This window comes from Nycticebus coucang, chromosome 2, assembly GCF_027406575.1.
Source record: "Nycticebus coucang isolate mNycCou1 chromosome 2, mNycCou1.pri, whole genome shotgun sequence".
Classification (NCBI taxonomy): domain Eukaryota; kingdom Metazoa; phylum Chordata; class Mammalia; order Primates; family Lorisidae; genus Nycticebus; species Nycticebus coucang.
Genome location: NC_069781.1, coordinates 113,368,126 through 113,390,908, shown reverse-complemented (window position 1 = coordinate 113,390,908; position 22,783 = coordinate 113,368,126). Strand labels below are relative to the sequence as shown.

At 51.8% G+C, this 22,783-nt stretch overlaps 1 protein-coding gene across 1 annotated transcript; it reads right to left on the bottom strand.

The window, feature by feature from the left end:
* Positions 1-100: 100 nt before the first annotated feature.
* On the bottom strand, positions 101-22,737 carry LONP1 (lon peptidase 1, mitochondrial). Its single transcript, XM_053579066.1, has 18 exons — positions 22,226-22,737; positions 17,514-17,602; positions 16,771-16,890; positions 13,833-14,064; positions 12,782-12,843; positions 12,216-12,345; positions 11,709-11,792; positions 10,465-10,685; positions 7,765-7,903; positions 7,079-7,257; positions 4,737-4,824; positions 4,277-4,399; positions 4,080-4,196; positions 2,520-2,660; positions 2,274-2,439; positions 1,645-1,862; positions 1,405-1,569; positions 101-455 (listed from the first exon to the last, which is right to left on the bottom strand). Exons 1-18 carry the CDS (start codon positions 22,655-22,657, stop codon positions 279-281), a joined length of 2,883 nt encoding a protein of 960 aa, XP_053435041.1. The 5' UTR covers positions 22,658-22,737; the 3' UTR covers positions 101-278.
* Positions 22,738-22,783: the final 46 nt, after the last annotated feature.

The following is a 22,783-nucleotide window of genomic DNA, read 5'->3' as shown; positions in this document are numbered from 1 at the left end:
GGGAGGGGGCTCTGTCCCATCTGCTGATTCCACAGCCTGGGCCAGGATAATGCTGTGCCTAACAATCGAGGCATGGAGCAGCAGGCACAAGAGCACACAGTACTGGAAATGATTTAATCATAATTAAATATCTCATAGGTATCAGACTCTGATTAAGCCATAATTGAGGTCCCTTGGCTAAATCCAGGCCACTTGGTTGAGCCTCTGGTGGCTCATATGCCAGGCCTGGCCACCCCTCCGCCTATGCAGTGTTCATCTCAGGCTGGGCCAGCTAGTTGTCACCGCTCCACAGCCAGGGCCTCAGCCTCCTCCTCAGGGAAGGCGATGTCAAAGATACTGCGGTAGTGCTCCACAAAGTGCACCTCCAGGCCCTCGGTGATAAAAGCGGCCAGATCATAGAAGTCCTTCTTGTTCTCAGCTGGCAGTACAATGCATGTCACCCCAGCACGTTTGGCCTGGGAGGGAAGAAATGTGGTCCTGGGTCAGTTTGGGGGTCTTTCAGGGAGCAAAGGGGCCTAGGTGACACCTGGATACCAGGCCCCACACTGTGTCCCATATAAGGTAAGAGCCTGAGCTCTGGAGGACTCTGTAAGGCCCCAGGCTGGATAAGCAGTGGAGTTTTATACTTACAGGTTTGGCACCTAAAGGCTTCTGGGATCTGAACATCTAATACTGATAAAATGTGAGACTTTTTCCCAGACTAAGGCCCATGTGGTAGGCAGTAGGGCCTGTCCCTTTTCTGTCCATAGCTCCCACCTCCCTTGGACAAAACACCCCCTAATCCTTAAACTATGTAGGTCTTGTCCAAATATCAGGCATTCCTACCCAGGGCCTAAACGTTGTGTTCCCTTTCCTGGGCCCTGTCCCTTAAGTAGCAGTTCCCAACTGTCACCATGCACTACTGGAACATAGTTCCTGCTTTGCTATTATCTGAGGGAAAGGCAGATAATAGCAAGGGTAGAAAGGGTTGGGAGGAAGGACTAAGGGACAGTGAGGCTAGGCTGGGGGTCAGCCCTCTTTACCTTGCTGCAGGTCTGGGAACAGACTTGAACTCTTAACCCACTGGCAATACCCATATCTCCCCCTCTTGTGTACCATAATTTGTACTGGGGGCTAGGCTAAGCAGGGGACCTCCATTACTGCCTTCAAGGACCCTAGGGCCCTACTGGGGAGCCCAGATGAAGATGGTCTATGGGGGAAGTTCTAGAACATCCTCCAAAGTCTTGAAAAGGCTAAAAACTGGTGGGAGGGTGGAGGGGGCTCTAGATGATGCAACTCTGGGCCTTGTTTTCCTCAGTTGTAGAACCGGCTATTTCCCTTCCTCTGCCCATCTGTGGGGCCTAAACAATAATGTTGATGGCAGCCACTTTCTACCCTGTGAGGGCACAAGGACAGGCCACTCACTGCAATGGTCTTCTCCTTGATGCCACCAACAGGCAGGATCTTGCCTGTGAGGGAGACCTCACCAGTCATGGCCAGGTTCTGCCGGACAGGTCGGTCCATGGCCAGTGACAGCAGGGCTGTAACGATGGTGCAGCCAGCACTAGGGCCATCCTTGGGGGTGGCGCCCTGGAAGGGAGAGGCAGGTGAGCATGTGCTGCCAGTCCAGGACAGCAGGTGGGCATAGGGAGAGGTTGGTAGTACCTCAGGTACGTGTAAGTGGATGTGTGAGGTCACCAGGTAGTCGTTGGAGGGATCGTGCTGCATCAGAAAGGCCCTGGCAAAGGTGTAGGCAATGCGGGCACTTTCCTTCATCACCTCACCCAGCTGGCCTGTCACCTCCAGGCTGCCATCCTTGTCACCTTTGGGGTCTTTGTCCCGTGGCCGCCTTGGGGATGTCTCCACAAACAACGTGGAGCCTCCTAAAGAATGAGATGTGGAGCTCCTGACCACTGGGGGTCTCTGGCCCTTGGGACAATCCACCCCTATCACTCCTAACATCCAGGGCCATACATCATGCTGTCCCTCTCAAGCCCCCAGGGCCACCATCTCTGGATGATGGTCTCACATCAGGGACTCTTCATTCCCCATGTGTAAACCTATCCAAGTATCATCCAAATAAAGCTCATTACGTGCTACTGTCCTGTGTGGTCACATCCTTTTCCTCAGAGTCCACATCCTCTTGACCCCTACACAGTGCCCAGGGATGGAAGGTGGGATGTGCTTATTCTTGGATAGAACTAGAATAGCTTTGAGTCCTCTCAGTGTGACAACCCAAGGGACAAGAAGAACCCCCTGCCTACCACACAGGCTCCCACGGGAGGTCCACTCACCCATGGCAGTCCAGGCCAGCCCCATGACCACACCAGGTGGTGTCACATCATACATGCGCTCCACTGTGAAGATGGGTTTCCCTACAAAGTCCTGCAGGTTCTCAGGCGTCACCTCCACAGACTTGGCCTCACCACTGACAATCTTATATGCTGACTTCCGTAACACCTAGGCAGACAGGGAGGCAGTGAGATGGGTGTCAGTGGGCTGGTGAAGGGGGCATGTGTGGGGTCAAGGCCTGCTCACACCTTCTCCACCTGCTTCTGCAGGTTGCGGACACCACTCTCCCGGCAGTACTGCTTGATGAGGAGTGTCAGAACGTCTGATGACAGCTTGGCCTTGCTTTCATCCAGGCCACACAGGGCACGGGCTTGGGGCACCAGGTAGCGCTGCAGAAGAGCCATCAGGGATGGAGTAAGGGGACTGCACCACCAGCCCAATCTAGACCCCCAAACCCCGATCAGGGTCAGGAACCAGCACCCTCACCCCAGCCTGCTACAGACCCCCTAGTCAGATGGATAAGGGCCCTGAATGTTAAGTCGGAGACCAGCAGATGCCCAGCCCTGCCACCACCACTTGTCCCAGAGGCCCTAGGCCTCTGCTGGTGCTGTACCCTCTGCCCAGATCCACTTCCTGCCCCTGCAAGATGTCACCTTAGATGCTGCTTCGCCAGGAAGGCTCCTGGCTCCCCTCGTCTATATAGCCCATGTATAGTATAGACTGAGGTCTTGAGTGACAGCTGCCCTTGGCAGACAGGATGGGAACTAGATTGGAAGTTCCAGGATCACCCACAGCTCAGCACAATTTTTTTTTTTTTAAGACAGTCTGTCTTTTCACTCTGGGTAGAGTGCTATGGTATCATAGCTCACAGCAAACTCACACTCTTGGACTCAAGCAATCCTGCCTCAGCCTCCTGAGTAGCTGGGACTACAGGTGCATACCACTACACCTCCTGGCTAATTTTTCTGTTTTTAATAGAGACTGGTCTTGAACTCCTGAGCTCAGGCAATCCACCTGCCTTTGCCTCCCAAAGTGGTAGGATTACAGGCATGAGCCACTGTACCCAGCCCCCAGTACAACCTTTGCCAGTCCTAAGCTCTGACAGCACAGCCAAGGGTGTCTGAGACATAGACACAGAGAGCCATGCGTGTCACTGTGTTTCCTAACTCTGGAACCTCCAGCCCCCCCAACCCAGCTGCAAACAAGCCTGCCTCTGGGAACTCAGGCCACCATCAGGACCCTGAAGGCTGGAAACCAGCACCTACCACAGGCTGCAAAAGGGGTGTTGGAGAGAAACATGCTCAGCCCCTTCCCAGAAAAAAAGACTACATCAGAAACACAGGGCTACTCTAGGAAGGGACTCAGCTAAGATGTGCTCTGCTCTGTGTCATTCCAGGCAGAAGTCACAGGTCTCACCTTTAAAATGCTCCCCACTCCCAGCACCAGGAGACAGCAGGGCCATCCCTGGACTGGACAGGGAGATGCAGGTGTTATGTTAACATCTAAGAAGCACAAGGAAACCAGAGTGTGTGTGACCCAGGCAGAATGGTCCTCATGGTGGTTGTCCTATTATAGCAGAGTGCAACATCCCAGAATGGCATTTTGCAGTCTGGGCCCTAGAAGCTGAGACAGCTCTTGCCATCTTGGCACTCGTTCTTGGTGTCTCTCGTTTGTCTCATCTACTTTCTTGGCAAACCTCACAGCAGCCCTGCCCATCTCCCCTGGGGAGGGGGCTCCCTGGAGCTGGGCCCCCACAGACTTGGTGCCTACTACATGGTAGGAACCCCCTGCACCTCAGGATGGCTTACCTCTGCAATGGCCAGCTTCTCCTGGGCCACATAGCCAGACACATTGATCATCTCCATCCTGTCCCTCAGCGGCTCTGGGATGGTCTCAGTGACATTGGCTGTGCAGATGAACAGCACCTGGGAGCAGCACCAAGGTGCTGGAGGACTGGCCAGCCCCTCCCCACCAGCCCAGGCCCCCAGGTGGGCAGGAACCGCACCTTAGACAAGTCCACAGGCACATCTAGGTAGTGGTCCAGGAAATTGGCGTTCTGCTCTGGGTCCAGCAGTTCAAGCAGTGCTGATGAAGGGTCCCCTTGATAGCCCCGGCCGATCTTGTCAACCTGGGGCAGTGGATAGCAGGCAGCATTGGTGCACTGTCCCCTACTAGCCAAGCACTCCAGTGGGAGCCACAGGCCTGGGGAAATCCCAAGTAGGAGCAAGTATCACACCCTGGGTCTCGGAGAGGGGCCTGATAGGCTTGCCTGTGGATAGGAGGGACCATCCTTGTCAACAGAGCATGTCACTGAGACTCAGTGATCATGGGACCTGTAGGAGCCACACGTTTCACTTCAAACACAGCCTTGCAGCTGGGAAGGCCCAGGGGCCAGTGGGTATGGCTTGCTGCCGCCGTCTGCTGGACAAGTGGGGCCTGTGCTGCTCTCCCTGCTGGGCACCCACCTCGTCTATCAGGATCAGGGGGTTCTCTGTCTTTGTCTTCTTCAAGCACTGGATGATCTTTCCAGGCATAGCTCCCACATAGGTCCGCCTACGGGAAAGGGCACACTGGGGTCAGTGGCTTGCCAGAGAGCCCCAGAGCCCACACATGGGTCCAGGCTGGGCCACCAAGATTCCAGGCCCTTAGCACACTGTGTGCCTAACAAAGCCACTCAGAAATCCACATGATGTGGACACAATGTAAACTGGATAAATGCCAGCAGCTGCAGGTGTGAGGCAGCCAATGGAGCACGGCTGGTTACTCACCCCAACTTGCCTTGTGCCTATGAGAGCTAGGGCAGTGCTGACCCATGGCTAGGTCTCCCTCAGTTCTGTCCCCAGCTGGCACCGCCTACCTACACATGAAACCCAGCCCAAGTTCTCCCATCCAACACAAGAGAGCGCAAGGACCAGACTGGGTGATAGCAGCTGTTGGCCTCAGGTCACTGGCAGCACAAGAGGTGCCCAGCACAGCTGGTACTTGCTGGCAGGAGTATTTAGCAGGAAACAAACCAGAAGAGTCCTGTCCTCCTGCTCTAGAGGCCCAGCAGGGCAGACAGATCACAAGAAGCCACAGAGGGAATCACAAGGTAGGAGTTTATACACACTACAAACAAAAAGTGGAGGACTGTCTTCAGACAATTGCCATAGGGGACAGAGATGTGCTTGTGCCATTTAAGAGGGTTTTTTTGGGTGGTGGTGGTGGTGGTGGTGGTGGTAAGGAATGTCCTAGGGAGAGGTCCTGAGAAAAGGTGATAAGGAGGGAGCCACATGGGGTCAGGTAAGGCTATGATGGAAGTATTCAGGTAGAGGCACAGCCCGTGCAAATGTCCTGGGGCAGGGACTGTGCCTGGTGTACTGGAAGCACAGTGAAGAGGCCTGTGCAGCTAAAGTAGAATGAGGAGGAGAAGTGAGGGAGGAGGACAGAGCAGGGAGGGGATAGGTAGGTGGTACAGGGATGCCTTGGCTGTAGGGAAGACTTGGGCTTTGACCTGGAAGGAGATGGGAGCCATGGTGGGATGTAGGGAGAGGAGCGTTTCACTGCTGTTATCAACAGGATCCATTTCATCCCTACAGTCAGTCTTCTGTGGGGTCTCCTGTCTTCGGTTTTATTTTGAAAACTCAGGTAGATGTCAGCACATACGGCTACCTGTCCACACCCTCCCCTCTGTCCCTATCCAGATGACTCACCAATATCAGAGATGCCCAGGCTAGTGTAGCATAGAAGCCCTGCCAAGGTCTCTCCTCACCCCCAGGTCCTCGCGTGTATCTCCCAGCATTCCTTGAGCCAGGGGCCAAGGGGCTACAGGACCTGCCTCAGACCACACACCCTGGATAGGACTAACAGAACCCTCTGGCACTTGCTCCTTCACTTCTGGCTATCCCCTCCAGCTCAGATCCCAGCCTTGACCAAGGGCCTACAGCAGCACCTCTTCCCCTTCAAGGTTTCCCCACACCTGCACTCAATGGTGCACCAGGGGGACTGGACACAGCAAAGGCTGGGGGCTCTCCCTGTCTGCTAGGTGGGTAGCTGAGGCTCATCTTGACCCACTGCTGCCAGGAGGCCTGCGAGCTCTGGTGGCCAGAATTATTGATATTTTTAAAGAAGCCAGAAACATTAACTTTTAGACACAGATTTGACTAAACACCTTGTAGGATGGAAATAGGCAGCAAACACAAAGCAGATGCTTCACACTTATCTCTCACCACGACTATGGTTTTTTTTTTTTTGTTGTTGTTGTTTTAGGACTATGGTTTTCAAAGAACCACCACCTGCAGAAACTGGCATGGCAGGAAGCAACAACCCAACTGCCCACCTGAAGGGCCAAGTGGCATGGGGATGCTAGACATGGGGTTCTGACCCCTGCTCTGGGCCCGAGGCTGACCAGGGAGGAGAGAAACCAGACAAGTGCTGAGGCTTCTCTGGTGTGTACAGCCCTAACCTCACTGGGAGATCATCTTGCCACCCCCGCCCCTACCCTTTCTAGGCCACAGGCTTCAGGGAGGTCAGTGCCCTGCACCTGGACCGGGACAGGACATAACTGGGACTACCAGAGCTATCTGTGAGGGTTCCAAGAGGTTTATAAATGTAGATTCCTGCCAGTGTTGTTTGAGCAGCTGGATTCAGCCAGGCCTGAAGTCTGCCCAACACCTAGACTTTTCAGTTACTCAAGCGTCAGCAGAATTTTTTGCAGACAACCCAAAATCACTCTGACAAATATTAAACATTGACCCAGAGAAGACTGAAGCCCAAAAGGAAGGCTAAGGCCAGCAGGAAGGGAGAGCGTGGATAGGGCTAAGCCTACCTGTGGCCCTTGATCTCAGCCACATCAGTCATGCCCCCAACGCTGAAGCGGAAGTACTCGCGGTTCAGGGCGCGGGCAATGGAGCGGGCAATGCTGGTCTTGCCCACGCCAGGGGGGCCATAGAAGCAGAGGATCTTGCCCTGGGTGGAACCTCGGAGCTGGCTGACAGCGATGAACTCCTGCAGGCAGAGGTGGGCTCAGCAGGCACAGGGGCTAGGTGCTCCAAGGACACTGGTGACAACGGCCCTAGAGGAAGAGGCTTTGCCCTCCCAGGAGGAGTACAGGCACAAATCTTGCCACCTTCACTTAGCCCTTCAGACATGCAGTCTGGGAGAAGGGACCAGGCTAGTCCAGGAAGGCTGAACTGATTGGAGCTGTCAGTGGTCAAGAGGAGGAACAGCCCGTGATGAGGGCTCCCCCAGCATCAATAGAACAACTGAGTTCCAGGAAACTGTGGGTGCCTGGCAGCAGTAGGCTTATCTGGGAAGCTCCTCCACCAAACTGGTCTTTGCCTCCCACATTCTGGACCATACGCTCCTCCCTCTCCCTGGTCAGGCTGCTCAGCTCAGCTCAGCTCAGCTCACAGCACAGGCGATCAAGGACCAGGCCCCAGGCCCAACCACAAACTCCTACCAGTACTGACCTTGCCCCCATCACCCACCCCAGGAAGGGGTAGGGGGCCTCACCAGGATGCGCTTCTTGACGTCCTCCATGCCATAGTGGTCCTCCTCCAGCACCTCCTGCGCCCGCACCAAGTCCAGGTTCTCATCACTGTATTTGCCCCACGGGATGGACGTGAGCCAGTCCAAGTAGTTGCGGGTGACGCTGCCACAGAACAGAACAGATACGAGCCAGTGAGTGGGGTCCCATGCTCCTCACTGCTGAGGGGCCATCCTGGAAGGGACCACACCCCAGGGCTCTCTAGGCTCCTGCCCAGAGTACCCTGCCTGCTCTTTGGCAAAACTTCAGACACATGGAGGAGAGGGAGGGCTCGAGGACGGCATCTGATCCTTGCTGGCAGAGCAGGTGTGCTGCCCTCTGCCCAGGGCTGAGCAGGCACCACAGAGAGGATGAGGCTCAAAAAAGGAGAGAACATGACCCAAGGCAAGTGGAGAAACTGAGGCCGAGGCCACATCCACTGCCAGAAAAATGATGCAGCAGATTAGGAGGGCATCTATGCTGGCCCCAGAGCTGGAAGCTGTGTACCTGTAGATAGCAGCAATCATGGGCCAAGAGCAACTGAGTGAGGGTTGCTAGGTATTGGGGTAGCCTGAGGAGGAGGAAGAGAACTGCCACCAAGGAAGGCCAGTAGGCCCCATTCCCAGGCAATGGAGTAGCTTGGGCCTAGCTGCCACCAAGCTCACTCTCTGATATATAAGATGCACTAGGAGAGGCCACTATGGCCTGGGCACAAAGGGGATGATTTTACTTTAGGGACACAAAAAAGTCCTGCAGAAGGGACTTATGGCTACAAAGTTGCCTCAGGTCTTAGAGAATTTTCTGGGTGGGGGTAGCTGGGGGCCTGCTGCAGATATCTCAGTGAGATGGAGGTGACAGCAACCACTGTTATCCTAAATAACCACTAGACACATGGCTCTGCTGGACAGGCCCTAGCAGAGCCAGATAGGCCTGTGTGCTGCAGTCTAGAATTGTTTATTCACGTACAAGGCCTTCTGTCATAGATAAGAGACTGGATGCTCCAAGGACTGTGGTGCCAGCTGGGAGGCGAGGGACAGGGCCTTGTGGCAGCAGCTCACAAATCTCCGGTGTTCTGGGAGGATCATGAGGTGTTCTGCCAAGACCTGGATCAGCTGTGGGACACCCAGCCTACGTGGTCTCTGTGGAGCAGCAGTACACCCTGTTCCTCTGATTTCTCCAACACTGGTATCTGCAGCCCCTTCCTCCCCTACCCAACTCCAGACCCGGAACACTGACTAACTGTAAGTTTAGTCTAGAGTAGGAATGCTTTGAAGAGACAACTACTTTAAGATGGAGGATATTGTATAAACTCGTAACCTATGAGGGGGAATCTGTTTAAGGCATGCTATGATAATTAATAAGATTGCTGATGCTTAACTTTTACTATGAGAAAAGTAACAGAGGGCAACGGGAGAGCAGAACAGTTCTTTGAGGAGACATCCTCGCTGTTCTCCAAAATTGCTGGCTTTTATGGAAAGAAAATTGTTGATCTCTCATCAGCTTCTCCATTGATTGGCTTGGATGACAGATTGATGGACTCACTGGTCTGGCAACTGGGGTGCCAAGAGATGGTGGACAGTGCTTGGGAAAGGGAGGTTCCCCAGCAATTAGAGTGGGCTTATCCTCTATGGTGCCCAGAACCTGGTGACAGAACCAGGGTGTAGACCTGCTGAGCTCCTAAGAGGTAGGAGCTGTTGGGTTTTACAGGGCAAAGTAAAGGCTTCTATAAGTCCCAGGAGGGTCAGCAGCAGAGACTAGAAGATGCTGCGCTGCTGGCTCTGAAAGGGGAGGAAGGGAGAAGGAAGGGAACTGAGCTGAGGGATGCACGCAGTTGCTAGATGCTAGAAAAGGCAAGAGATGGGTTCTCCCCTGAAGCCCCAGGAGGGACCAGCCCTGCCACACTTTGATCTTAGAACTTGTGCCCCCCAGACCATAAGATGACAGTGCTGTTTTACAGCACAAAGTTTATGGCATTGTGTCAGAGCAGCAGTAGGAAGCTCATATGCTGCCCAAGGAAGTCAGGGGAAGTTTGGAGTGGAAGCCTTTAGGAGAAGGTGGCACATTCCAGGGTCCTTGTGGAAAAACTCTAGTGCCCCTAGATATTCTGAGCCAAGGCAGGGGCCTGGCCCAGCAGCTGGAAGAAAGAAACTCAAGATTCTCCTCTGAAGAGCTATCCCAAAGGCTGATGCTCCCACTGGGAGCTCACCCTGCCTAGAAGCTCCCTTGGTCTGATGCTTGGTTCCTGGGCTGTGGACAGGAAGCAGCCAGGCCAGTTCTACCCTGACTGGTGTCCAGTGGCCTGGATGTGGGTGTAGCCAAAAGAACCCCACAGGAACCCGAGCCTCTTGACCTGAATCCAGAGTGGACACCCAGACCCACAGCCAGAACACATAAGCAAGGCCAAGGCTGCAGGAAGATGTGGTCACTTCCCGGCTGACTCTCAAGGCAATGGGGAAGGGGGCTGGGGGAGCACTGGCTCAGAGCCAGATGTCCCTGGCCTCAAATCCCTGCCCTTGTCACTAACTTAATTTCCCCCAGCCTTGTTTTGTCTGTGAAGTAGGGACTTTTCAGGCACATCTGGGCAGAGGCAGCACAGTACCAAGTGCCCTCTACAATAGGAGAGCACTACAGACCAGCACATCACCTTTGAGGACTGGCTGCCAGCCCCAGCCCCAGCACATGCTTACTTGAACTCTGAGGAATGGTTGTCCAACAGGCCCAGCTTGCTCAGCTCCTCATCCACAACATCCATCACATGCTTGGGCACCACAAGCTCCTTGAGCCGCTCACGGAACTTCTCCTCAATGGCATCCTTGTCCTCTTTCTCCAGGCCCAGCTCCTTCTTGATGATCTTCAGCTGCTCCTGCAGCAGGTACTTGCGGTGGGTCTGCTTGATCTTCTCCTCTACCTGCATGGCCAAGGACCTGCTGCTTACACCCAAATGTGGGCTGGGAAAGGGACAGCTGGTAGCCACCACTCTGTGGCTTCCCTAGGACTCACAGGAAAGAAACCTAGTGCCTGAAGCCTCCGCTTCTTTCCACCTGTTGACCATCAGTCTCCCCACACCCAGTCTCCCCACACACCGAGGCTCTCCATGAGTAACACTGAATCCCACAGGAGGAAGCTGTTTGCTTTTCAATCCCGACCAATGAGTGAAAGGCTCAAAGACACAAGCAGCCTCCAGTGCTTTTCTAACAAGCACCAATCTCCTAAGAGTCAAGAACACAGACAGTGGAATAGCCACGGCAGTGGCTATTAGAGCCCTGGAATAGCCACGGCAGTGGCCTCAGTGTCCCACCATTGTATTTCATTTCTTTTTTTTTTTTTTTTTTGGCCGGGGCTGGGTTTGAACCCACCACCTCCGGCATATGGGACCGGCGCCCTACTCCTTGAGCCACAGGCGCTGCCCCCCACCATTGTATTTCATTGTGCTTGTTTTGGAAGCTGCTCTTTATTGACAGCCAAATATTCTATGTCTCCTAAATAAAGATGGATGTGAATATTTCCTAAAATAAAACTAAGTGAAAAAGTCAGTCAGTGATCTGAAAAATAGCACTCTGAAATACCCATGAATTTGCCTAAAATCAGGGTGGCGGGCCTCAAATGCCTGGGTTTTGGGAAACAGCATTTCGACCTTTCCCAGGCTGTCCCAATTTCCCACACTAGAATTACCAAGGCAGAAAGCCTCTCCCTCCAAAAGATGGTCTCAAAACCTTCCCATCCCACTATGAACTCATCACATTGGGACCAGTTTTAAGCTCCCTCATTTAACATGGACAGATGCACAGCCCAGAGCAACAGAGCAGTGATTGCATGCAGCCCTCAAAATCAAGACAAGCCTTCTCAGCTTGCTATAGCTGGCTCCAGCTGAGATGGTCTGTCTGTGCTCTAGACCCTGAGTGACATCACAGAGGCCCCTGCCTGGGCTCACCTCCCGGCCCAGGCGCTGCTGTAGCTTGCTGAGCTCAAATTCTTTCTTCAGTAGGGAGAGCGCCTTATACAGCCGCTTGGGGATCTGCGAAGAGAGGACAGTCAGAAGTTGATGTCTATCTGTGTGGGACTGAGGATGTGGGGGAAACAGACACCTTGAGAGTTGCTGCTGGGAAGCACATGGCCACACCTCACCAAAGCACAGAGACCCACAAGTCCAGCTATGCAAGTACATCCTACAGATAAAGTCCTGCAGGTCTGCAAGTTACGTGCAAAGTTTGTTCACAACAGCTAGAGGCTGGAGATAGCGTGGGTACCTTGCACAAAGGAGCTGGCTAACTAAGGAATGAGTATCACCCCAGGAAGAGCTATGAATCTGCTGACAAGAAAGAGACAAAGGGGGGCTGACAGGTACAGGCTGATGGGAAAATGTCTTAAAAGCAGAGCTGGAGACAAGCAGCTGGGGAGGACAAGGCATGTGTAGGGTGGGGACAGGGCAGGCACTCACATTGGTCTCCTCCAGGACGTCCTGCAGCTCATGGGATTCAGCTCCAGTGAGTGCAGCACCCATGTCACTCAGGTAGATGGGGTTGTCCACTACCCGCTGGCCAGCCTGCATCATCTGTAGTACAGACTCCCTGGGGGACAGAGGGACACTGCCACAGCCGCCAGGGCCTCCCTTCCCACTGCAGCCTCTGAAGGGGACATGGCCTGAATGTCTTTTTCCTTAATAGCTCTGGGCAAGGCCTTGGAGGTGCTTACCAGGGTACCCAGGCCCTGCCAAGATCAGGGATGACAGAGTCTACCCATTCCTGTCAAGAGACTCACACCTCAACCCTAGGATAGCTGTGTATGCTGTAATACTGCCTCCTCCTCCACCTGCTGATAACAACACAGCATCCAGCCTTGACAGGAAGAGGACAAGAACCTGGGCCTGGTTTGTCAGCCCCAGATCCCTGGGCTCAAAAGGCCTCCTGACAAGTCAACACTGTGAGAAAGCCCCCTGCCAACCTGGCTTCCTAAAGAGCCATGCACAGGCCCCAGCGTGGCCAGCTGAGCATGCAGGAGACCCACCTGTAGAGAGGGTTCAAGGCAATGATGTCTCGGATGGTCTTCACGATCTCAGCGGTCAGGGCCTGGCAAGCAAGGAAGTCACATGAGTCACTGGGCTCACTTGGCAACCCAACAAATCCCCAGCAAAGGACAGACTGAAGACTTAAGGAATGGAGCTCAAACCCATCAGTCACTAGAACACAGAACCAAGAGAGTAAAACTGACACCATGACCCCTGTCCTTAGAACAAGCAATCTTGGGGAGAAAGGGGGTAGGGGAGTGTCTTTATTCCTTTATTTTAAGCACTATATTTATAACCAATACATCCTCTTCTTAGCTTCGGCCATGAAAGGCCCAGGCTGTGAGGCATCCATGTCCAGGTGTAGCTGTGTGTCACCAGGGCTCTTAGCTGGCAGGTTACCTCCCAGAACCTCTGCAGAGCCAGACTGGCCCCTGTGCATGGACGTTGTAGGCATAGCTAAGGCCATTTTTTTTTTTTTTTTAAGATAAGACCTCACTCTGTCACTCCTGCTAGAATAGAGTGGCCTCATCATAGATCACTCAAAGCCTCGAAGTCCTGGGCTCAAGCAATCCATCCACCTCAGCCTCCCAAGTAACTGGGACTATAGGTACATCACTGGCTAATTTTTTTATTTTCAATTTCTGCAGTGCCCAGGTCTTGAACCTCTGGCCAAAGTAATCCTCCCACCTTGGGCTCTCAAAGTACTGGGATTACAGGTGCAAGACACCTGTACCCAGTACTGTTTAAATTTAAATGAGTTAAAATTAAATCAGGTTTTGTGTTCCATTCCTCATCTGCATCAGCTGTACTTCAAGTGCTCAACAGATGAAAGAGCTACTTGGTCCAGAGTTATAGGATGTTTCCACTATACTGCTGATCTCAAGGGACAGAAATGTCCACCCAGGACAGTGGCAAGTGCAGCTGGGCCCCTTCCAGTGCCCGAGGCAGACATCACCACACTTCTTCCCACCAAGATCAGCCACGATAGCCCCAGGATCCTTCTCAACATGGTGCCATGGCCAACTGTGACAGTAAAGGGCCTGGACTTACTTTTACTTCCTCTGTGACCTGGAAGTCTTCATGGACAACATTCTCAACTTCCACCATGAGCACCTCCCCAGGGCCATCAGAGGCAGGCTCCATCGTCATCTCTAATGGGTGCCTCACACTCAGGTCTTCTTCCGCTTCCTTCTTGCCTCGCTTCAGCTTCCTCCTGGGCTTCTGTTTATTCTCGACCTCTGCCTCCTCTGGCTCCACCTCTAACTGTCTGTTGATGTGAACCCTAAAGACAGGAGTGAGGCCACTGAGGCTGAGAGAACCCTGGAACAGTCCTCCCCAGGGGGCCAAGCATTTAAAGGTCATCTGAGCCTAAGACCTCTGCACCCACTGGGGCAAGGTGACTATAGGGTAGAGACTGAGCCACTTTCTCAGAGCCCCACAGCCAAAGTCCCCTGCATCCTGGGTTCCAATGAGACTCATGCATTCCCAATGCCCTGTTGTCCTCTACAAATGTTCTAAGGATAAGCTGTAGTGACAAGCTCCAGGGCCTCCCAGCACAAGCTATGTTTGCTCTGGGACTCTGCCTAACCCGCCTCTGCCTTGGGAATCTGCCAAGAGAGGACAACAGGGAGGGACACAGAAGCCCTGAGCTTGTTTCTGTGCGTGCACCCTGTGCCTGGTAAACACCAAGCCCTGTTATGTGTTGATGAGGCTGTTTCACCTCTCCATTCTCTCCTCTGCCCAATGGGGCAACACAGAACCTCTGGCAGAAGGAGGCCTGAGAGCTACCCAGGACACTGACTCAATGCCTGGCTAAAGTGGGGAGCCACCAATCAGTGAGATTCACAAAGAAGAGGAAGTTGGGACTGACAATGTGCCCAACAGACCACCTTCTGTAAGGTACCCAATGTGTTGGTGGACTGGTGAGTAGTTAGCATTTACCATTGTTTTTTTTTTTTTTTTTTTTGAGACAGTCTAACTCTGTTGTGCAAGGTAGAGTGTGAAGGCATCCACCTAGCTCATAGCAACCTCAAATTCCCAGGCTCAAGTGATCCTCCTGCCTCAACCTCCCAGTAACTAGGACTACAGGCTCCTACTACAACTCCCAATTAGTATTTTTAGTACAGACAGAGTCTTGCTCTTCCTCAGGCCGGTCTTGAACTCCTGAGTTCAAGGGATCCGCCTGCCTTGGCCTCCTGGAGTGCTAGGATTACAGGCATGAGCCACCATGCCCAGAATTTTTGCTAAAAAAATTCTTGAGACAGAGTCTGACTCTGTTGCCCTGGGTAGAATGCCATGGTGTCATAGCTCACAACCACCTCAAACTCTTGGGCTCAAGCAATCCTCGTGCCTCAGCCTCCCAAGTAGCTGGGACTACAGGCACCCACCATGACACCTGGCTAGTTTTTTCTTTTTCTTTTTTTTTGCAGTTTTTGGCCGGGGCTGGGTTTGAACTCGCCACGTCCAGCATATGGGGCTGGCGCCCTATTTGAGCCGCAGGCGCCACCCCATAGTTTTCTCTATTTTTAGTAGAGACATCTTGCTCTTGCTCAGGCTGGTCTCAAATTCCTGAGTTCAGGCAATCCACCTGCCTCGTCCTCCCAGAATGCTAGATTACAGGATGAGTTACTATGCCCAGCCCCAGTTGCATCTTATTCTATTCCTGTCTGCCCACCACAGACCCCAAGGTGGGCTGATGAAGATGGGCCTAGAGGCTGAGAGCAGTGCAACCCTCACCAAGAATGTCCACAGAACTCACACATGACCTAGACTGTTTCTCCTGTGTTCTGGGAGTACCACCAGGCTAACACAAGAAAAAGGTGTCATGGCAGCAGAGGAGGAAGGACGGGTAGAAAGAGTCTCCATTTGACTCCAAAGAGTCTTTGACAAGCCTTGTGACTCTGAAATGTTTCTCACATGTGTCTGATCACAGGATCCTTAAGAGGACCAATGCTACTCAGAATACATTTGGAAAGTGGGTTGGCTTATCCATCAAGAGCTTTGACCTTGAGTTGATCTTATAGACTTTTCTTTTTTTATTTTTATTTTTGTAGAGACAGAGTCTCACTTTATGGCCCTCGGTAGAGTGCCGTGGCTTCACACAGCTCACAGCAAGCTCCAACTCCTGGGCTTAAGCGATTCTCTTGCCTTAGCCTCCCGAGTAGCTGGGACTACAGGCGCCCGCCACAGTGCCCAGCTATTTTTTGGTTGCAGTTTGCCTGGGGCCGGGCTTGAACCCGCCACCCTCGGTATATGGGGCCAGCGCCTTACCGACTGAGCCACAGGCGCTGCCCAGACTTTTCTTAATTAATAGGAGCAGCACAGAGTCCAACTAGGCTTACATGTGTTGGGTGCAGCCATGTATCAGGATGGAGATAGAAACTACATGGACTAAATGGAGAGGAAATATGGCCAAGTGAAAAACTCAGTAATTGCTAAGCTGTGTGTATCTGCCCACAGGCGCAGACATAAGGTCTTAGAAGAAAAATGCACCTAGAGATGGAATTTCAGGTAACCTGCTGCTTTCTGATAAGAAAGGAAGCCACAGGTGACATATCTCGCACCTTCATTCCATCCTTGCCCCGGCCTGTGGCCTCAGTGCTAGTGGCAAAGCTGCAGTGCTGACCAAGAAGGGCAGGCCAATACCAGGACCTGAGGCACTTCATAGCTGCTCATGCTGCCAAGTCTCATGCACTCTGACTCATATATACCAGCGCCCGTGCTGGCCCATGCACCTTTTCTTTGTTTTTGACACAAGTCTCACTCTGTCACCCAGGCTGGAGTACAGTGGCATCAGCCTAGCTCACTGCACCCTTGAACTCCTGGGCTCAAGGTATCCTCCTACCAAGTAGCTGGCTATAGGCATGCACTAACACACCCAGCTAAGTTTTAAAATTTTTGGAGAGACGGTGTCTCGGACTCCTGCACTCAAGTGCTCTTCACATCTCAACCTTCCAGAGTGTGAGCCTCTGCACCCAGCCCCACGCACCTTCTATGTCCCATAACAATCATGCGTAATTTATCTCCAAGGTCCTGCATCTCATGGATCTGGGCGAATGTCCCTGTGTGGTAGATCTCATCGAGGCTTTCCACGACATCAGACTCATTGCTGAGGGAGAGGACACAGAGAGAGTTGGCTCACACACCTCGAACACTCCAGCTGGGGTAGGGGAAAAGGAAAAAAGAAACACTCCCACCACCACTTCTGAAAACTGAGAGCAGCCTCTTTGGCTCCCACATGAGCTACGGACTCTGGAGGAACATGTGCCAGGTCAGGGCTGCCACCAGTGGTGAACAGAAACCAGGCAGGCAGTTCCTTGCTAAGTCAGCCACTAGGGTGGGGCCCACATGGAATTCTGATTCTCTTCCACCCCAGTTTGGAGACTGCTCAGAATACTACATGGAGTCAATGCGGATACACCTGCAGATACTATATCTGCCCAGCTAACTCTGCTCTTAAAGCATTTTCATGGGTACATTTTATCCCTGTGGGTCTTCAAGGTTAATTTTCCTCCCATCTTGACAATGCATAAAATTAGTGCTATGTACTACAAACTGAGTCCTCAGGTGAGGCTAAGAAGTTAGTTTCCTAGGCTCTCAGCTTTTCTCCTGGAGGTTTTCCTTGGTTTCTTTTAGGTCAAGGATCAAAGGTCGAAACTGTGGAGCAGGACTGGTGGTGAGCTATACTCCAGGGTGACTTCAATGGAAGAATGAAGGAAAAATGGCACTTACTTGTCATCTTTCTTTAGAAAGACGCCGACGTAAGGCTGGGCAAGACGAACTTTCCTTCTTAGCAGCTCAACCAACTTCTTATTTTTAACCTAGCATGACAATGACCCCAGAGTGAAATGCAGGGTAGGTTTCTTTGCTGAAAAAAAATTTTATTTTTTTAAAGATAGAGTCTCACTTTAACACCCTGGGTAGAGTACAGGGGCGTCACAGCTTACAGCAATCCCAAACTCTTGGGTTCAAGTAACCCCCTACCTCAGCCTCCCAAGTAGCTGGGACTACAGGCACCTGCCACGACACCCAGCTAGTTTTTCTATTTTTAGTAGAGACAGGGTCTCGCTCTTCAGGCTGGTCTCGAACTCTTGAGCTCAAGCAATCCACCCACCTTGGCTTCCCAGAGTGCTGCCATGACAGGCCTGAGCCAACACACCCAGCTTCTTTGCTAGAAAAAAAATTTTTTTGAGGGTGGCACCTGTGGTTCAAAGGAGTAGGGCACCAGCTCCATATACCAGAGGTGGTGAGTTCAAACCCGGCCCCGGCCCAAAACTGCAAAAAAAAAAAAAAAAAAAAAATTTTTTTTTTTTTTCTTTTTGAGACAGAGTCTCACTCTGTTGCTTGGGTAGAGTGCCCTGGCGTCATAGATCACAGCAATCTCAAACCCCCAGGCTGAAAAGATTCTCTTGCCTCAGCCTCCCAAATAGCTGGGGCTCTTTTTTTTAAAGATAGAGTCTCACTATGTCACCCTGGGTAGAGTACAGTGGCATCACAGCTTATAGCACCTTACAGGCACCTGCCACAACACCCAGGTAGTTTTTCTATTTGTAGAAACAGAGTCTCACTCAGGATAAACTCCGGCGATCTACCTGCCTCAGCCACCAGAATGCAAGGATTACAGATGTGAGTCATTGCAACTAGCCTCTGCTGAAATTTTTGACAGCAGCTCTGATGTTTTCTAGATTCTTCTCTGGGGACATGCTAATCTGATTTGGGACACCTAATCAACATGGTCCAGGAACCCCTAAACCAAAACAAACAAAACAACGCTAGCCAGAGGTAGGAATAGTGAATGGAGGGAGGTTGTGTTGACTACTGGCCAGATTCCTTAGCACTCCCACACCCCTTCCTAAAGAAAATTCAAAGTAGACAAACAGCCAAAATGAGGAAATTATTTAACATCTACTTTCAAAAGTGATTTCAGTGGCAAAATATCTTGGTTTGAAAACTGAAACCAGTCTTTTATTCATGTCAGAAAGACAACACTAAACATCCAAACCCCAGGATCACAACATATTCCTGATGTCACTTCGTGGCAGACTCATGATGAAATCAGGGACATCTAATAGAGCAAGGAGCACAGATGTTCTCAGGTTCACCAGGCCCTCAAACTTTGGCAGGTATCAGAATTAGATGGACCTGTTAAAACTCAATACGAGGGGTCGATGCCTGTGGCTCAAAGGAGTAGGGCGCTGGCCCTATATACCAGAGGTGGCAAGTTCAAACCCAGCCCCAACCAAATACGGGGGTGGGAGGGACCTCAATTCTGGAGCTCTGTGCCTGTAACTCAGTGGTTACGTCATTGGCCACATGCACTGAGACTGGCAGGTTCGAACCTAACCCGGGCCAGCTAAACAACAATGAAAACTACAACAACAAAAATAGCTGGGCATTGTGGAGGGTGCTTGTAGTCCCAGCTACTTAAAAGGCTGAGGCAAGAGAATTGCTTAAGCCCAAGAGTTTGAGGTTGCTGTCAGCTGTGACGCCACAGCACTCTACCGAGGGCAACAAAGTGAGACTCTGTCTCAAAAATAAATAGAGTGGCGCCTGTGGCTCAAGGAGTAGGGCGCCAGCCCCATATACCAGGGGTGGTGGGTTCAAGCCCAGCCCCAGCCAAAAAAAGAGAAAATAAATAAGTAATAAAAAAAAGAACTCAATGCTGGGCCCCACTCTGGAATTTCTGATTCAGGAGGTATGGGGTGGGTCCGAGAATCTGCATTTTAAACAAGCTGCCAGGTGATGCTGCTGGTCTAAGACAATTTAAGAGCCAGTGTTTTCAGACACTCCCTGACAGGGGCCCTTAACTTCCGGTCTGGAATTCTTGGTGCTACAGATGTATTTTTTCTGGGAAGAAAGTCAGTAACATCCAACAAAAGGGTCCCTGACCTGCCAAAAATTAAGAGCCACTGTTCTATACTGAGACCACTGACAAGGAAAGAAGCTACTACAAAGTCAAGAGTAAACAAAAACTTGGCCAAGAATTTCAACACTTAATGGATCCCAAAGAAGTTGCCCCCATGCTCAGCATGGTGGCTCATGCCTGTAATCCCAGCACTTTGGGAGGCTGAGGTGGGCGATCACCTGAGCTCTCAAGTTCAAGAACCGTCTGAGCTACAGCGAGACCCTATCTCTAAAAAATAGCCAGGCATTGTGGTGGGCGTCTGTAGTCCCAGCTACTTGGAAGGCTGAGGCAAGAAAATCACTTAAGCCCAAGATTTAGAGGCTGCTGTGAGCTATGATGCCAAGGCACTCTACTGGAGGCAACAAAGTGAGACTGTCTTAAAAAAAAAAAAAAAATTGCCCCCAATGTGTCCTCCACTAAGAGTGGACTGCTGTATCCTTAGAACCTGCCTTAGCAGAACCCCTTTTAATCATTTACAAAGTTTCATTATTTACAAAGTATCATCAACAGTAATACACTGATTACTGACAGTCTCCTGCATGGACTCATTTAGCCCTCTTGGCTACCTCCAGGTGGGCAGACAGAAGTCTCTTGGAAAACTCATCTCTCTGCTCCAGTGCTGGCAGCAAAGGCATCTGTCACTTTGCAGGGAGGGATAAGGAGACTAGACAAAAGAGTCTTGACAGCAGAAGACTGGAGGATAAAAAGGACTACCAGGGACAGGGTCAAGGATAAGGGAAAGCCTCTAGGGCAGGATTCTGAAATGTGAGAAGCACACCAAGTATGAAACAGAAGACACTTTTATTATATCCACTTCACAGGTAAGCAAATTGAGGCTCAGAATAATACCTTGCTGGGTGGTGCCTGTGGCTCAGTGAGTGGGGTGCTGGCCCCATGTGCTGAGGGTGGTGAGTTCAAACCCAGCCCCAGCCAAACTGCAACAGTAAAAAAAAAAAAAGGAATAATACCTTGCTGAAGGTAATGGAGCTAGAAGTGATAAAGCCAGAACAGGACTCCACAGGCCCTGGCCATAGGACCCTGCACTAGTAGCTCTAATCAACATCAAGGAAAGAATTTGGAAGGGTGGCTCAGACACATATAATCAGCACTGTGGGAGAAGTTCCCTCTGTCCTCTCCTCAGTGGCTGGCTACTAATGTTCTGCACTGTCCTTTCCCCTTCCAAGAGTTCCTTGAGATTTATTTAGCAGAGTCCGGAGGGTGAGGGGATAGGCTGGACAGTGAATGCAGAGGCTGACTCATTGTATGACCTTGCTTAGACAATTCAGAGATAACCTTTCTCTTACATTGACTCCCAGTTTCCACATCAGTTTCTCTTTTTCTCCATCATCCCAGATTCTGAACGTTCTTTTCTTTTTAATAAGAGAGGAAGGAGTTGGGGAGAAGGCATTTGGGTCCTTCCAGTTCTAAAAGCTCAAGTTCCTTCACACTCACTGCTTTCTTTCTATTACATCACCCTAGTCCAACCCCACCCCCTAAGACTCTTAGTCTAGAAGGACATTTCTTCCACCAGACCGTAAGTTCTTTAGGCCAGGGACTGTCTAACTTGTTCAATATTCTCAGTAGTCTCAGTACCTGCTCCATGGTCAAAAACACTAGTGAATAAATAACGTCCTCCTCCAACCTCCCTAAGCCTCCTGAACCCCATCCTTGCTCTATTATTCCCAGTAATTATCTTCTAACACATTATAATTGTTACTAATCTTTATTGCTTTTCTCATCCTGTTAGAAATGTAAGATCAAAAGGCAGAAATATGTATGTATATTTTTCCCTTTTTTTAAGACAGTTTCGTTCTGTGGCCCTGGGTAGAGTGCTTCCGCTGCCTCATCGTAGCTCACAGCAATTTCAAATTCTTGCCTCATCCTCCTGAGTAGCTGGGACTACAGGCATATGCCACCATGTCCAGCTAGTTTTTCTGATTTCAAAAGAAATGGGTCTCGCTCTTGCTCAAGCTGGTCTCGAATTCCTGAGCTCCAGAGGTCCTCCCACATTGCCCTCCTGGAGTGCTAGAATTACCGGCGTGAGCCACTGCGTCCACCCTACATGTATATTTTTAAGTGATGGGGTCTTGCCACGTTGCCCAGGCTGTAACCGAACAATTGGGCTCCGCACCCAGCTTCAAAGGCAAATATTTTTGTCTGGCACACAGTAAGCAGTCAAGAATCCTGATCCCAACGGGGCTCTTAACCAGACAGCAGAATGCCTGGGAAGGGGCTGTTACAAAACTGACAACACTGGCGCGACACTCCTCTGGTCTCTTCCAGCACGGGATTTCTATGACCAGGACTCAAGTGGACACTTCTAAGCTCATCGGGTTTCACTTCACTCATCTAACAGATCCTAAGAGAACTGAAGGTGAAAGAATTTGGCTCAAGGTCCCCAAGCTAGCAGTGAGCAAAGATGAGAGAAACTTTGTGTCTGGGGAAAGTTTCGAGGCACGAGGGCGCTAAGTAATCCCATGGTGGAACCTGCTGCTTGCAGAGGTGTGAAAACTGAGGCCGAGAGCGGGACTGTCTTTACCTCGATAATCTTGATAAAGCGCGGGAACACCGGGTTGCGGGTGATGGCGATGAGCGGCAGGTGCGGGAACACATCGGGGATCGTCATGGGCGTGAGCGCCGTTATAACCGGACCTTCCCCGCCGCCCGCAGTGGCCCCTGCGCCCCCGGCCCCTTCCTCTCCGCCACCCTCAGAGGCGTCTTCGCCCCCTGAGAATGCGCCACCGCCACGGCTGTTAGCCTCCCAAAACCCCCGCCACTGGCCCGCAGTCGCCGGGCCTCGGCCCCACAGCGCCCAAGGAAGAGAGGAGTCGCAGGCTCGCCAGCCTCTGGGCAACCATGCTTCAGCTATAGCCGGGACCCGCCCCCAGGCGGTGGCGGCCAGCATCGGCCGCCTGAGCGCCCAAGACCGCGCCGCGCCCCACAGCCGCACGTAGCCTGCTCCCGCCGCCATAGCTCGGCCATACTGGCGACACACGGAACTTGCGTCATTTCCGCTCGCCCATACGGCCCGCTCAGGAAGCCAAGAGCGTCCGCCTCAGGGGGTGTGGTCTACGGGTAGCTGAAGGGATGGGATTCG

Coding starts and splice junctions, on each gene's coding strand:
- LONP1 (XM_053579066.1), bottom strand. CDS start 22,657: ATGGCGGCGGGAGCAGGCTACGTGCGGCTGTGGGGCGCGGCGCGGTCT. Junction 4,400..4,736: donor CCCTGATCCTGATAGACGAG/GTGGGTGCCCAG, acceptor CCACTGCCCCAG/GTTGACAAGATCGGCCGGGG. Junction 1,570..1,644: donor TCCACTTACACGTACCTGAG/GTACTACCAACC, acceptor TCTCCCTTCCAG/GGCGCCACCCCCAAGGATGG.